At 37.9% G+C, this 13,534-nt stretch overlaps 1 protein-coding gene across 1 annotated transcript in view; it reads left to right on the top strand.

Moving 5' to 3' along the window:
• The window catches only part of GABRB3 (gamma-aminobutyric acid type A receptor subunit beta3), a 75,495-nt gene that overhangs the window by 28,499 nt on the left and 33,462 nt on the right, over positions 1–13,534 (top strand). The window contains exons 4-5 of the mRNA XM_015545130.2: positions 9,982–10,064; positions 12,725–12,862. Of these exons, the coding sequence (XP_015400616.2) occupies positions 9,982–10,064; positions 12,725–12,862 (221 nt within the window). The remainder of the gene's footprint in view (positions 1–9,981; positions 10,065–12,724; positions 12,863–13,534) is intronic.

The raw sequence follows: 13,534 nt of genomic DNA, 5'->3' as shown, positions 1-13,534 counted from the left end.
CTCATACACTAAAACTATAAAACATTGCTGAAGGAATTTAAAGAAGACATAATTAAATGGAAGATATCTTGTATTCATTGATTGGAAGACTTGGTATTGTTAAGATGAAAATACAACCTAAAGTGATCTACAGATTAAGTGCAATCCCCATCAAAATCCCAATTCCTTTTTTCTGTAACATGGAAAACCCCATTCTAAAATTCATGCAGAATTATGGAACCCCAGATATCCAAAACAATCTTGAGAAAGAAGATCAGAAATGGACGTCTCGCATTTACTGATTCAAAACTTACTACAAAGCCCTGGTAATCAAAACAGTGTAATACTGGCATAATAATATATACACTGGCCAGTAGAATAAAATACAGTTCAAAATAAACTTTTACGTATATGATCAAATGATTTTTGACATGGGTGGCAAGAGAATTCAATGGATAAAAGACAGGATACTTAATAAATAGTGCTGGAAAAGCTAAATATCCACATGTAAGAGTGAAGTTGCATGCTTATACCAGAGACAAAAATGAGCTCAGAATGGATCATAGATGTAAATGTGAGAGATAAAGGAAAAGGAAAAGATGGGAAAAGCTTCATGACATTAGATTTGGCAATGATTTCTTGGATACGGCATCGAAGTGCAGGCAACAAGAACAACAACACAATATAAATTGGACTATAGCAGAGAATTCTGTGCATCAAAGAACACAGTCAACAGGCTGAGAAGACAACCAGTGGAATGGGAGAAAATATTTGCAAACTGTATATCTGATATGGGTACTTAATATTCAGATTATGTACAGAACTCCTGCAAGTCAACAACAACAAAAAAAAATCAAGCAGTTTAAAAATAGCCAAAGGACTTGAACACACTATTTATCCAAAGAAGATATACAAATGGCCACTTAGCATGTGAAAAGATACCTAACATTACTAGTCACGAAGGGAATGGATATCAAAACCACATTGAGATACCATTTCACACCCATTAGGATGGCTATTACTTAAAAAAAGAAAAAGAAAAGAAGTGTTGGCAAACTTACAGAGTAATTGGAATCCTTATGCATTGTTGGTGGAATATAAAACAGTTCAGACTCTGTGGAAAGCAATGTGACTATTTTTTTGAAAAATTAAACATAGAATTATTATACAGTCCAGTAATTCCAATTCTAGGTATATACCAAAAGAAACAAAAGCAGTGACTCAAACAGATAGTTGTACACCAACATTCACAGCAGCATTATTCACAATAGCTAAAAGTTTGAAACAAACCAAATGTGCATTAACATATGAATAAACAAAATGCAGTATATCATACAATTGAATATTATTTAGCTTTAAAAAGATGTGAAATGCTGATATATGCTACAACAAAGATGAACTTTGAAAACATCGTAAATTAACTAAGCCTGGCACAAAAGGACAAATATTAAATAATTCTACTTATGAGAGATACCTAGACTAAGTAAATTTATAGAGAAAGTAGAATAGAGGTTACCAGGTCCCAAGGGAAGGGGAGAATAGGGAGTTAGTGTTTGATGGGTACAGAGTTTTCTGTTTGAGATGATGAAAAACTTCTGGAGATGGATGGTGGTAATGGTTGCACAGCAATATGAATGTACTTTCCAGTAAACTGTCACTTAAAAATGGTGCAAATGGCAATGGAATACTACGTGGCAATGAGAAAAAATGAAATATGGCCTTTTGTAGCAACATGGATGGAACTGGAGAGTGTGATGCTAAGTGAAATAAGCCATACAGAGAAAGACAGATACCATATGGTTTCACTCTTATGTGGATCCTGAGAAACATAACAGAAACCCATGGGGGAGGGGAAGGAAAGAAAAGAAAAAAAAAAAAAAAAAGAGGTTAGAGTGGGAGAGAGCCAAAGCATAAGAGACTGTTAAAAACTGAGAACAAACTGAGGGTTGATGGGGGGTGGGAGGGAGGGCAGGGTGGGTGATGGGTATTGAGGAGGGCACCTTTTGAGATGAGCACTGGGTGTTGTATGGAAACCAATTTGACAGTAAATTTCATATATTAAAAAATAAAAAAAAATAAAAAAAAATGGTGCAAATGGTAAGTTTTACATATATTTTAAAAATAATTCTTTATTGTTTCATGTTTAATTCTACTAACTGTTGACTTGTATGCTATTTGTTTTTGCTCTGTTTGTATAATAAAGCTGTTTCATACCCATTTTCTGTCCTTTACCTATCATCTTCTTTTTTCAAAGCTTTGTCTTCTTCCTCTGCCCTTAGGAAGGTTCTACAAGTTTGCCTTCTCCCTTCCATTTTATTGTCCCCAGACCAGCAGCAGCACCATCATCTAGGAAATTCAGAACTGCAGACCTTCTGTTCAGAATCTGCATTTTAACAAAACCCCTCTGTGATTTGTATGCCCATTAAAGTTTTAGAAGTCATCTACATCATTAAATTATTTTCAGCTATGTCAAGCCTACTGTCTCTGTCTTCAGTATAAATATCAATTCAGTGCCTATGGCTGGGAATCCTAACCTTCTTTTCTTAGCTTTACAGAATCTATCTATGCCTTTATCTCAGGCTCTTCTTTCCCTGCCTCCCTGTTTTTGTTCTAAAGAGAGCACATATGCATTCATGCCTTTTGACTACTAGACATACATCTTCCAAATATTCCAAGTTTCATTTTCAATGCTTCCACACTTTTCATATAACACCTCTTTGTTTTATTCACGGTTATGCTTATGTAGGCTATATCCTAGACACAAATTGATTTTCTAGTGAGACTATGGATATGGTGACCCTCATGTCCTTCAGCCTCATTCTCACCTTGGAAGCCTTAACCTCTTAGGGTATAAATCTGAAAAATTGGTTAATGTGCTCCATTTGTTATGCCTAATTGCATTCATTCAGAGTAGGACCTCCCTTCCGACTGCTGGGTTAACTGACTAAGCCTTGAAGTCAGGTGTAATGTATGGTAATTTGAATAGAGTCTAGAATGATATCTTGTACTCTAGCATGCATGGTTTCCAAGCCCTGTGGATATCTGCCTTTAGCACCAATGACTTTTCTTTGAGCTCATGGGCTATATGTATTTGTCTGTGTTCCCCAACCACTTTCAACCAGAGAGTTGTATCTTTTAAAGCTATATAGAAAGACAGAGGGAAAGAGGGACTGGATGTTTAGGTTATGGGGCAAGGCCAGACCACTCATTCTGTCTGGCTAATGCTATTCTTCTAGCCCTTTCCAGGGGAACTCACTGTAGTCATGAAGATGTTCTAAAATCTGTACTGTCTGATATAGTAGTCTCCAGGCATATGTGACTGCTGAGCACTTCAAATGTGACTAGTGCATCAGAGGAACTGAATTTTCAACTTTTATTTAATTTTAATTAATTTAAAGTTTAAATGTAAAATAATCACATGTATTAGTGCCTACCATTTTTGAACAACATACTTCTAGATGTGAAGCTCTGCCAAGTGACATAACCACATCCAGATAATTAGGGAGTACTTTCCTGGTTCTTTCAAATTGGTTCCTCCCTTCCTCTTCAGAGGGTTGAGCTTGTAGTATTCTCCTCAAGAACTTCCTCAATCATCCATTTTGACAGTTCTGTTCTTGGCAGATGATTAAGGATCTGGCATAGACTTTTCTGTTCATTTTGGTTTTCAATTCAGCACTATTACCAGTTTTGGCCTTCGTGTTGCTTTATCACCATATGGTTTGAAAATCAAGAAGAGATACATAAGGACCTGTCTCATTTTCCTGATATGATTACTCATTTCAACAAAATTGATATTTTTAAAATGATAGTGGTTTTATACTGAAACATAGAGATAAATAATCCTGTTTTAGAAAAATGCTGTCTACTAAGGGCTTTGCTATCCTATCTCACTCTTGAGAAGTATCAGGTTGTGATTTCCATTTTGTATAAGAGAATTTATGCTTTTCTATGTATGTTATTATCTTGGTTGATTGTTATATCTCTTATCTATTGCTACAATGCTGCTGTGTAACAAACAGCTAGAAAGTCTCAATGCCAGATGATAATAAGTGCTCATTGCCTGTGTGTCTGTGTGATTAATGAACATCTCTGCTCATCCTGGCTGGCTTATTCACAGACCTGGGGGTGGGTGGTCTCTACAAGGGATTAATGGGCACCTCCATACTTCTCCACTTGGCCATTCTCCATCTAAGACCAGTGGACTCATTTGGGCATGGTTTTCTCACAACAAAGGCAGAATCACAAAAGGAGACTGGAAACAGAGTGCCTCTTGGGAGCTAAGCTTGAGACTGGCACATTGTCACTTCCACATATTCTGGCAGACAAAGTGAGTCACAATTTGGCCCTCATTCAGGAGGTGGGCAGACAGCTTCTTTTTAGTGAGGAGAATTTCAAATGACATGGCTAAGAGCATGGATATTTGGAAGCAAGGAAAGAATGGGACTGCCAACATCAATTTAACCCAAAAACTTTCCCAGCAACATGCTAAGGAGTCTGCATAGCAAAGGCTTTTGGGCAGTGCTATGTACTTTATTAAATTTTTTGTAAAACAAAAATTGGAATAACTTAAATGTTGGTTTATTCCTTGTGTTTTCTCCACATTGAATAGTAAGCACTTGCTTTAGAATAATACATAGTCAGTTTGAGTTATTTGACTTAGGCCCTTAACCCTAGCATCTGAGTTCCTATTCCTGGAAAAATGCCTGATGAACTTGGTATATGGAGAACCAGGAAGAAGAAGACTATGAGTTACCATAGAGCTGTTGTAAATGGCTAAATGGCTACCTGTAAAGCACTAGTCCAGATGGGCTGCTATCCCATGACCATAGACACAGCAATTGCCCAGAGTTCACAGGCATTTAGGCATCCCAAGTGCAAGCCAGAGGTTACACAGGAGGTGATTCTAACTTGCTCCTAGGTCCTGTTAGTTTAACAAGATTGTGATCAGAGAGCCAGGATTCCACTGATGGCTTCATTTTGCTGTGATCATCACTTCAGTGGAGGCCATAAAACTCATGCACATCAACATTGGCCTGCTAAGAATTCATTCTACAGCAGAAAGATTCACAGATACCACTTGGCTATTAACACAGGGGGTGTCCCCCAGGCATCTTGACAAATGAGCCCATGGAGCTCTCAGTGAGTCAGTAATTGTGCAGGGCCAGGGCTCTTGCTTGGAGTGCTTGAGAGACGGCAGGTTGCCTCTTACACTTAGATTTGGGGGATTAAATCCAAGAAAGGTTAAGATATTTCTTTCTCTTTCCACTTCTTAAGTTCCATGCTGTGTGCTTATGCCTGGTCCCCATATCTTCAAAGTCATTTTTTTGTTCAATGAGTATTTATGGGACACCTACTGTGTGCATGCAAGGAACTATTTTAGGCATTGAGGAGATGGTCACCAACAGGAGAGACAAGGCCCTGCTCTCAGACTCGCCTGAGGAAGTAAAAGCGACCTGCAAATCAACGAATAGATGGGTGCTCCAATTGTAATGAAAACATTAAAATGGGAGTAATGAGAGGAGAGGTAGCTGGGGCTGAGGTACTTTAGTTCTGGTAGGGCTCTGAGAATGCCAGTCAAGGACATTTTCATCTCTGTCCTGTCTGGTATATACCATGAACCTAAAAGATTAGTACAAGTTGATAAAGAGATTGTGTGCATTACCTAAATGATTCACTATATGTAACGATCCCAGACTCTGCCTATAGTCCACCTTTCCCAGCAGCATTGGCAAGGAGGGCTTTTGTACCTTGGCTGACAAGTGAATATTTCAAGTAAATGTTTGTGGTATTTAGTGTCATGATCAACAAACAAAAACATTTCCACAGCAGCTTCTCCACGTGGTCTGCGGAGAATTCTGCATTTGTGCAATGACATGAAGAGTTTGCATCTGCCCTTATTATTTTCAATTGGTGAAAATTTAAAAATGGAAGTGCTGACACCAAAGTACAGCTCATAATCTTAATGTAATTGAGACAAAGTGAAAACCTTGCAACATGCTAAAAGCCATGGGTCTCTTGACTCAGGCTTCCTCACTCAGCTGTGCAGGCAAACGACACACAGGGATAGTTTATAGATGGTGTTCAAAGATGACACTTATCACATAATAGAATTTTAAATTTACTGGGGATAATGCTCCTCATATAAACTTTGAGTTTATTCCTTGGATTTTCATACTCTTGACTATGAAACACATCTTTAGGAATATATCACTTATAAAAGCAGGACTACCTACTAAATTCTACCCTATTCCACAATGGGTTAAATATCACTATTGTTACTGCACGTCTAGCATGTAGAATATTTACTATCTTCCTTTACATATTGTATTTACAACTTGCCATATATATGATAAGAATATTACATGTATATATATGATCTCTCTCTGTGTATATATTATATATGTATACTTTCTGTGTATATATTTTAGATATGTATATGTGTATTTATATATATAATTACAAATTTCTCTACCTCCTTTGATCTTCAACAAGAACCACACACCATGAGTAGCCTTTTAAAATGTTGAATATACAGTATGTCATACTTTAGGGCAGAAGAGATGTTAAAGAGGTAGTATAGGATTCTGTCTGCTTGGATCTGAATTCTGTATCTGTCTTCCAGCAGCATTGTTAATGTGGTCAAGTTATTTAATGTTTCCTAGCCTTGGTTTGTTTATCTTTCAAATGAAAATGGTAATAACACCTTCATAATATGGTTATTAATTAAATGCATGAGTGTTCAAGGGCTGAGCATAGAGATGGGTACAAAGTAAACTCTCGACCAATGTTACATAAAGTACAGATACGACAGCATGCTGTTCTGAGCCCCGAGATAATAAATCAAAATCCTTTTCTGTAGCATTTCCTAGTCTTCTATCCATCACTTCTCAACTTCTCCATCTTTTTTTTTTTTAATTTCTGTTTTCAGCACGCTCGAAGTGTGACTATTTGTAAAGAAAGTACATATTGAATGGTAGACACTTTTTCTGTCACTTGGCTACCATCTTTCTCTCTCTCTCTTTTTTTTTTATCAAAAGCATAAATTGCAGCCTTAGACACTCTAAGCACTGTTCTCTCTCAATTAGAAAACAAAAAAGAAACAATGACATTTCCAAAAGAGTATCTACTGAAGAGTAATAATGCAAAACTCCTTAGCCAGTCATGTTTCTCACTGACCCTACCACTATTCCTTAGAAATGGTAGTGGAATTCTCAGATTACAGAGGGTTGTGGAAATGGAGCTAGATATTGGTTAAATTCTCCTCTCAGGACAAATAAAGTTTATTGAGGAAAATATGAAAAGTTGTGGGTAGAGGTTGGGGGTTATGCAAATGGAATTCAGTAACTGTGGCTTTCCTGCCTTTGTTCTATTCTCATTAATTAGGCTTGAGGCCTCAGTTCTGAGTATTCAAATTCCCTTCCATAGTTTCTGCAAAGCCTCAGGCCTCAAAATTTGGCCAATTCATGCAAAAAGTTCACTCCCCTAGCAGTCATGAATTTAGCCCAGCTTGGAAGAAGGTTTTGTGGCTCAGGGAGAGGTTTTGAAGTGTTGCACTCTTCTTGATTCCTCTTCCCACCCCTCCTTTCCCTTTTTTTACCTTTCTGTCCCAGTAGCACACAGACCTCTTTCCTTCATGTGTCATCCCTATGCTTACTTTTTGTACCATGAGTAGGCGCTCATGTCATACTTTTCATCATAAAAGGGTTTTCTCTGTTATTTGTTCCATAAGGAGAAGAGTAGTAATACATATTTTTACCTTATTCTTCAAGTAAATTAGGAAAAGGGCTCCATTTTATAGGCAGTATTATACCAGAATGATAAGACGAGACAACAGGTATACTGGATACTGAATACCCTTTTATAGATTCTTCCAGCATCATGTTCCCCTTCCAGTAATGCCCATGAAACACACTACATAATGTCACAATAAGTGTGAGTCTCTAAACAATCTGGATATGTTTGTGTTCCTGTTTGTATCGGTGACACTGAGAATAAGAAAAACAAAATTGTAATCTCAATTATTGGCCCTTTCAAGTGAATAGGTACCAAAATATGTAGGAACTTAAAAACTTGAATATTTCCAGTAGAGATGTTTTTCCTTTCATCATAAAATTCATAATTTTAACAGAAATTTATTCTAATTTTGCCTTATAGACATCTTGTATGGATGTTGGGTTGTCAATACGCCATAAAACATGCCAGAATTTAAGTGTGAGGCTGGTTCTTCAGTTGTCTAGAAAGTCAGATGCTATGGAAAAATATACCAAAGAGCTAGGTGTTGACTTTGGATTATAGAATGTTATCCACTCCTTAGAATGATAATTGAAAGTGTTATGACATTTGGAAAGGACACACTTTCACCATTGGTATGGGCTTTATAGCATATGTCTCCATAGCACTTGCATACTATTTGTAGAGAATAATTTAGTATTTATCCATAATTGCCAAATATGTTGACATTTTCCCTCACTGTTCTTTTTGGCCATTGAAGAGTAGAACTTTTCTCAACCTGCTTCTTATCCATATGCTAATAGAAGGACATATTTTACTACTTCACTTATGTTAAATGAGACTAGCCCAACAGAATTGGCACATGCCTGGTGTTTTACTGGTGTTTTGATTAAGATCTGCTGATAGGAACAGAACTTTATCATGTAGCCCAAAATAGAACATTCATATGGAAGGCTATCTAGAGAAAGCTTAGTACTGGGCTTCAAGAAAGGTGGAACATGGAAGGTGGTTGGGAATTCAAGGTAACTCTAGGAATCTCAGGAAGAGACATTCTTACTTCTTCATTCTTCTGATCCACCATCTAATGGCTATAATGAAGGCTGGAAGTTACACATTCCACATAATTTATAAAAATGCTCTTCCTTCAAATATGTAGTACATGCCCTGCACGGCCATGTTCTGTGATCCAGCCATAGTGACCACTATTTCCTCAACCATCTACTCTCTGCATTTTCTCTACCTCTATTATTCTTTCTCATGCCTCACTCTCCAATTTCAAAATGACATCAAAATCCTCTAATTCATGAACTTGCAAGGTCAGCTCTGTTCTTGCCCTGTCTTTAATTTACTTCCATGTAAGAGAATTCCTTTAGCTCCATTCTGCCTTTTAACTCAAGGCCACATCATAGATTCTTGATCAAGTAATGGTTCAGTCATCTGTAACTGTGGTGAAGAAGGGGTGGGATTCTAGAGAAAAAGAGTATAAAATATAGTGGCTGAATTGCATTTCAACTGAGGCTTTGTGTAGGTTGGTTTTCCTAAAATGAAGCTGTAGACAGAGTTGGAAAATAACCTGACATTTCTAGAAGTGTTGTCTCTTATGTACAGTTGATTTAACCATTGCATGGTGGAAGTTTAACTGTCCCTGGACAGTTAATGATATAAATTCTTTCCATGGCTGCAGATGACCTTAAGGAAAGCTAACCAACTCAATTTTCATTCATAATTAATAACCAAATATTTTCTTTGAAAAGATATATGATCTCATGGTGAGAAACTCTGAATCATTAGGATCCAGCCCAAAAGACAACTATAATAAAATAGGATCAAGCAGAAGCTTGGCTGAGAGTTCCAAAGTGCAGCCTATGAATCTGTAGCTACATAGACATTCACATGGAAAATCAAAGAATTCAATCTTGATCTAATCAGTGATGTTCCTGCACATACGTTTTTTCTGTGCTATAAAACTGTGCTATAAAAATTGAAGACCAAAGTTTCCTTAGAAACACCTTCCTCTGCTGTTGATTATCCAAAGTCAACATGAGTAGTTTTAAGAGATTTAAAGTTTTTATATTGCTTTTCTTGATAAAGCTGGACTATAGGATACTGAAAAGTTATTCATTCAGTGCACATTATGAAATATGTTCAATCAGGTGTACTTTGAGGAAAGGATGCCCTACATGGGCATTACTCATTGTTTAGCTGGAAGCAGTTTCTCTGCTACATTTTCTCATACCATCTTTAATATATGCCTTCATCTGTGTATTTCAGAATCACCACAACCGCAGCATGCATGATGGACTTGAGAAGATACCCCTTGGATGAGCAGAACTGCACGCTGGAAATTGAAAGCTGTGGGTATCTGTACTTCTTTTTCATTCACTGTATTTTAGGTGTTGTCATTATTTGGCATCTTTTCCAAGGCATATATAATTTTCTTGCCATAGTTTTTAACTATCTTAAATACAGGAGGGTTAATCCTCCACTCCACAAATTTAACTGTCATGAGAGAGACAGAAACAGAGACAGAGAGACAGAGACAGAAACAGAGACAGAGACTCAGTATAAAAAAGTTATCCTGTCTAATCTGATTAAGAGAGTCTGCTTGGTGTGCTGAAATATAAGAAAGCAAGCTCTCCTCACCTTGATCCATTCAGTGAGAAGAGAAAAAACACTGAGATGCAATTTTCTCACAATATGCTTCATCACACATGAGTGGCTCTACTCCTGGGAACCTGGGCAGTTGGAGTAAAACTCATTTCCCATCAGGAACTCAGCTTTACAAGCAAGCTATTCCTGCATTTTGGCAATTTTCTCAATTTTAAGAGATTCAGATGCCTTATTGGTATTTCAGTGTTGAATACGTTTTTTTGTGAGGGATGAAAACTGCATCTTTATTATCTAATAAACAAGTGTCCCTCCTGCTACCTGAACTACATCTCCTGGCATATCCAGATGTTGCTGTTGCTGTTGTTACTTATCCTGGTCTATCATAGATTGGTTTATAATTAGTCTCAGTTAGGTTTAGTCTTGTCAGATTTCTTTAGGGGGAAGGCAAATGACTGCAGTGTTACTGATGCATTTGTGGTGAGAAGTGAGTGTCATTGTGAGCAACCATACTGGGAAGTTGCGCTGGGTGTACGCATGTTTTCATCCTGTATAGAACTGACCCCACTGTGCACCTCATTTCGACAGTATATCACTGTCAACTTTTCTGAGAGCCATGCTTTCAGAAAGTGGGGGACATGAAATCATGTCAAGTGATGCATAATGGAATCATCTGGGGAGATTTAGCATGGAGGACAGAAAGCTCAGTGGAAAAATGATGATTTCCCAGTAATTGAAGGTTTATCTTAGAAGTCAAGTGGATTCTGTATGGCCGGAAGGCATAACTCCCAGTGAGGTGATGGAAATTTCAGGAAGGCAAATTTGGGACCTAAGTAAGGAAGCAGCTCCTACTCCAAATCTCTGAACACATACTGAGTAGCCTCAGAGGGTGCAGCTTCTGTTACTGTGATGTTTGAACTGAGGGGGAGAATGGGTAGGACGGTCTGTTATCAACTTCCTCAGAAAGTGAGGAATAATCTTTCACTTCGGAGCCATTAGAGAAAATCCATAGTTAAAGCATTTGAGTGGAAGAAAGGATTTTCTGGTGACCTGACTACACACATATACAAATGTTTTTATTTAAGTCAAGATGGAAATGTGGGGAAGTGTGAGCCCCTACACAAGGGGAAGGGACACACTACTGGGCACAGTATGTAGTCTGAGCTGCAGCCAGAAGACCAGTGGTGCCAGGCTGGGTGAGCAAGAGAAAGAGAGTGGATGTACTCACAATACATACAGGGTCCAGTTCTGTAGTTTCTTCACATCCTTGTAAGGACTTTGGATTTATTTCACTAATTGTATTGGGAAACATTTGAGAGATTTAAGCAGAAGAGTGGCTTGATAAGATGTGTGTATTATGAACTGTTGTCATGATTGCCAGATGTGAATGGAATGTAAGGAAGTCAGAAAGAAGGGAGGAGACAAAAGTTGTAACCCCCAGATCCAAGGAGAGAAGGCAGCAGATGGGACAAGGGAGATGACATTTGCCATGGAGAGCAGTCATGCCCATAGCTTTGGCCTATTGTCAAATATTGAGTGTCTGCCTTACATTGTATTACACATTCAAATTGAAAAAAAGTCTGTTATACTGATAGGATATTTTTCTCTAGGTCTAAGTTTTAATCAACCTTACTAACAAAGTTAACTTAATTCTGTAGAAGACTCTTGGGTGGTGCCAGAAACATCAGATTTGATTGTCCTATTGCCTCATTCTGAAGAAGCATTGATTGATTTATTACAAGGTGAACAATGTACACTATGCTAAGAGCTGGGCTTGGAGCTATAATCTGGGTAATAAATACTACCCTTTCTAAAGTCCAATAGTATCCCAACCAAATGCATTTCTAAAGATGGCAGACCTCATAGCCAGAAACGTCTGATGAAGCCATATAAAAATACCAAGGAGGACCCTACTTTGCCCTGAAATTTTCTAATGCTATCAAACTTCAACATGTTAAATTCACCCTCAGTGTTTTAACTTTATCATAGTTTTTGAGAGGAGTTGCTTTTCCAGAATTCCTTATACTTGAGTTTTAATTTTTTTCTTACAACCATCTTCTGCAGTGCTGTTAATATATATTTTAAATTCATTTCTATGCAACATCCAGTCCAACTCTATGATTAGGCTTTGCAAACAGAATTCTGGTGAGAGCATTCAGTCTCCCCAGCTCCTCTACTTCTCAGTGCTAGTGTGGTCTGAATGAAACAGCAGAGGTAGTAACCAAAAATATTCGAAAGTTAGTTCCTTGATGATGCTTTTTCTCATAGTTAAGCACATGAAACAAATCTACTTCAAATATGGGAAAGCTGTTATTTCATTTTATTAATTACAGTTTCTTTAGGCTTGTATGTAAACAAAATTAAGATTCTTCATTTCTGTCATGTCCCCACTTCTCTCTCATGGCAGATGGCTATACCACAGATGACATTGAATTTTACTGGCGTGGAGGTGATAAGGCTGTCACTGGAGTGGAGAGGATTGAGCTCCCTCAGTTCTCTATTGTGGAGCATCGTCTGGTCTCAAGGAATGTCGTCTTTGCCACAGGTGAGTCCTGTATTCACTCACTGGAAGCCTAGGCAGTGATGGTCTCGTAATGAAACCATGCAGCTTACTCACAGAACTTGGTCATTCAAAGATGTACTGTCATCAGTAATTCATCATCTTAGGTACTCCTTTACTCTGTGTCTAAAGGGATTGGTAAACTTTGATGGGAAGGAAAGATCACCTCACAAGGAGATGCATTCAGGGGACAGTTACTGAGAAGTTAAAAAGCTAGGGTGAATTTAACCAACCCACATATGGTAACATAAGAAACTCTCATTTCTGGGCAGACACAAATCCACTGATAGCCTTGGAGGCAGACAGGAAGGGAGGAAGGAGAAGGAGGAAGATCTGAGGAAGTAGTGCTACTCCCCTCCCAGAAGTAAGAGAACTTCACCCCACTTCTGGGGTGCAGCCTTGGTGGTCCAAGAAATTGGGCCACCCTCAGTGAGTGAGGCTTCTTGAAATATGATCATATTCTCCTTACACTATCTGGTAAAGGTTGCCCCAGCCTGGGTTTCATTGTCATCTTTGTTTCAACCATCTAAAGATTGAGAAGGTAATTTCTGCTATCCTGTCTGTCCTTGTTGAGGTTTCATTAAATTACAACTATGTATATTTTAACGTTGTGCAGTGTTTTCTTGTTACCCCTGCATTCCTTCTAAGGCCCATATA

Source organism: Panthera tigris, chromosome B3 (genome assembly GCF_018350195.1).
Source record: "Panthera tigris isolate Pti1 chromosome B3, P.tigris_Pti1_mat1.1, whole genome shotgun sequence".
Lineage (NCBI taxonomy): Eukaryota > Metazoa > Chordata > Mammalia > Carnivora > Felidae > Panthera > Panthera tigris.
Note: the sequence above shows the minus strand (reverse complement) of the source record. Positions and strands in the feature narration are given on the sequence as shown.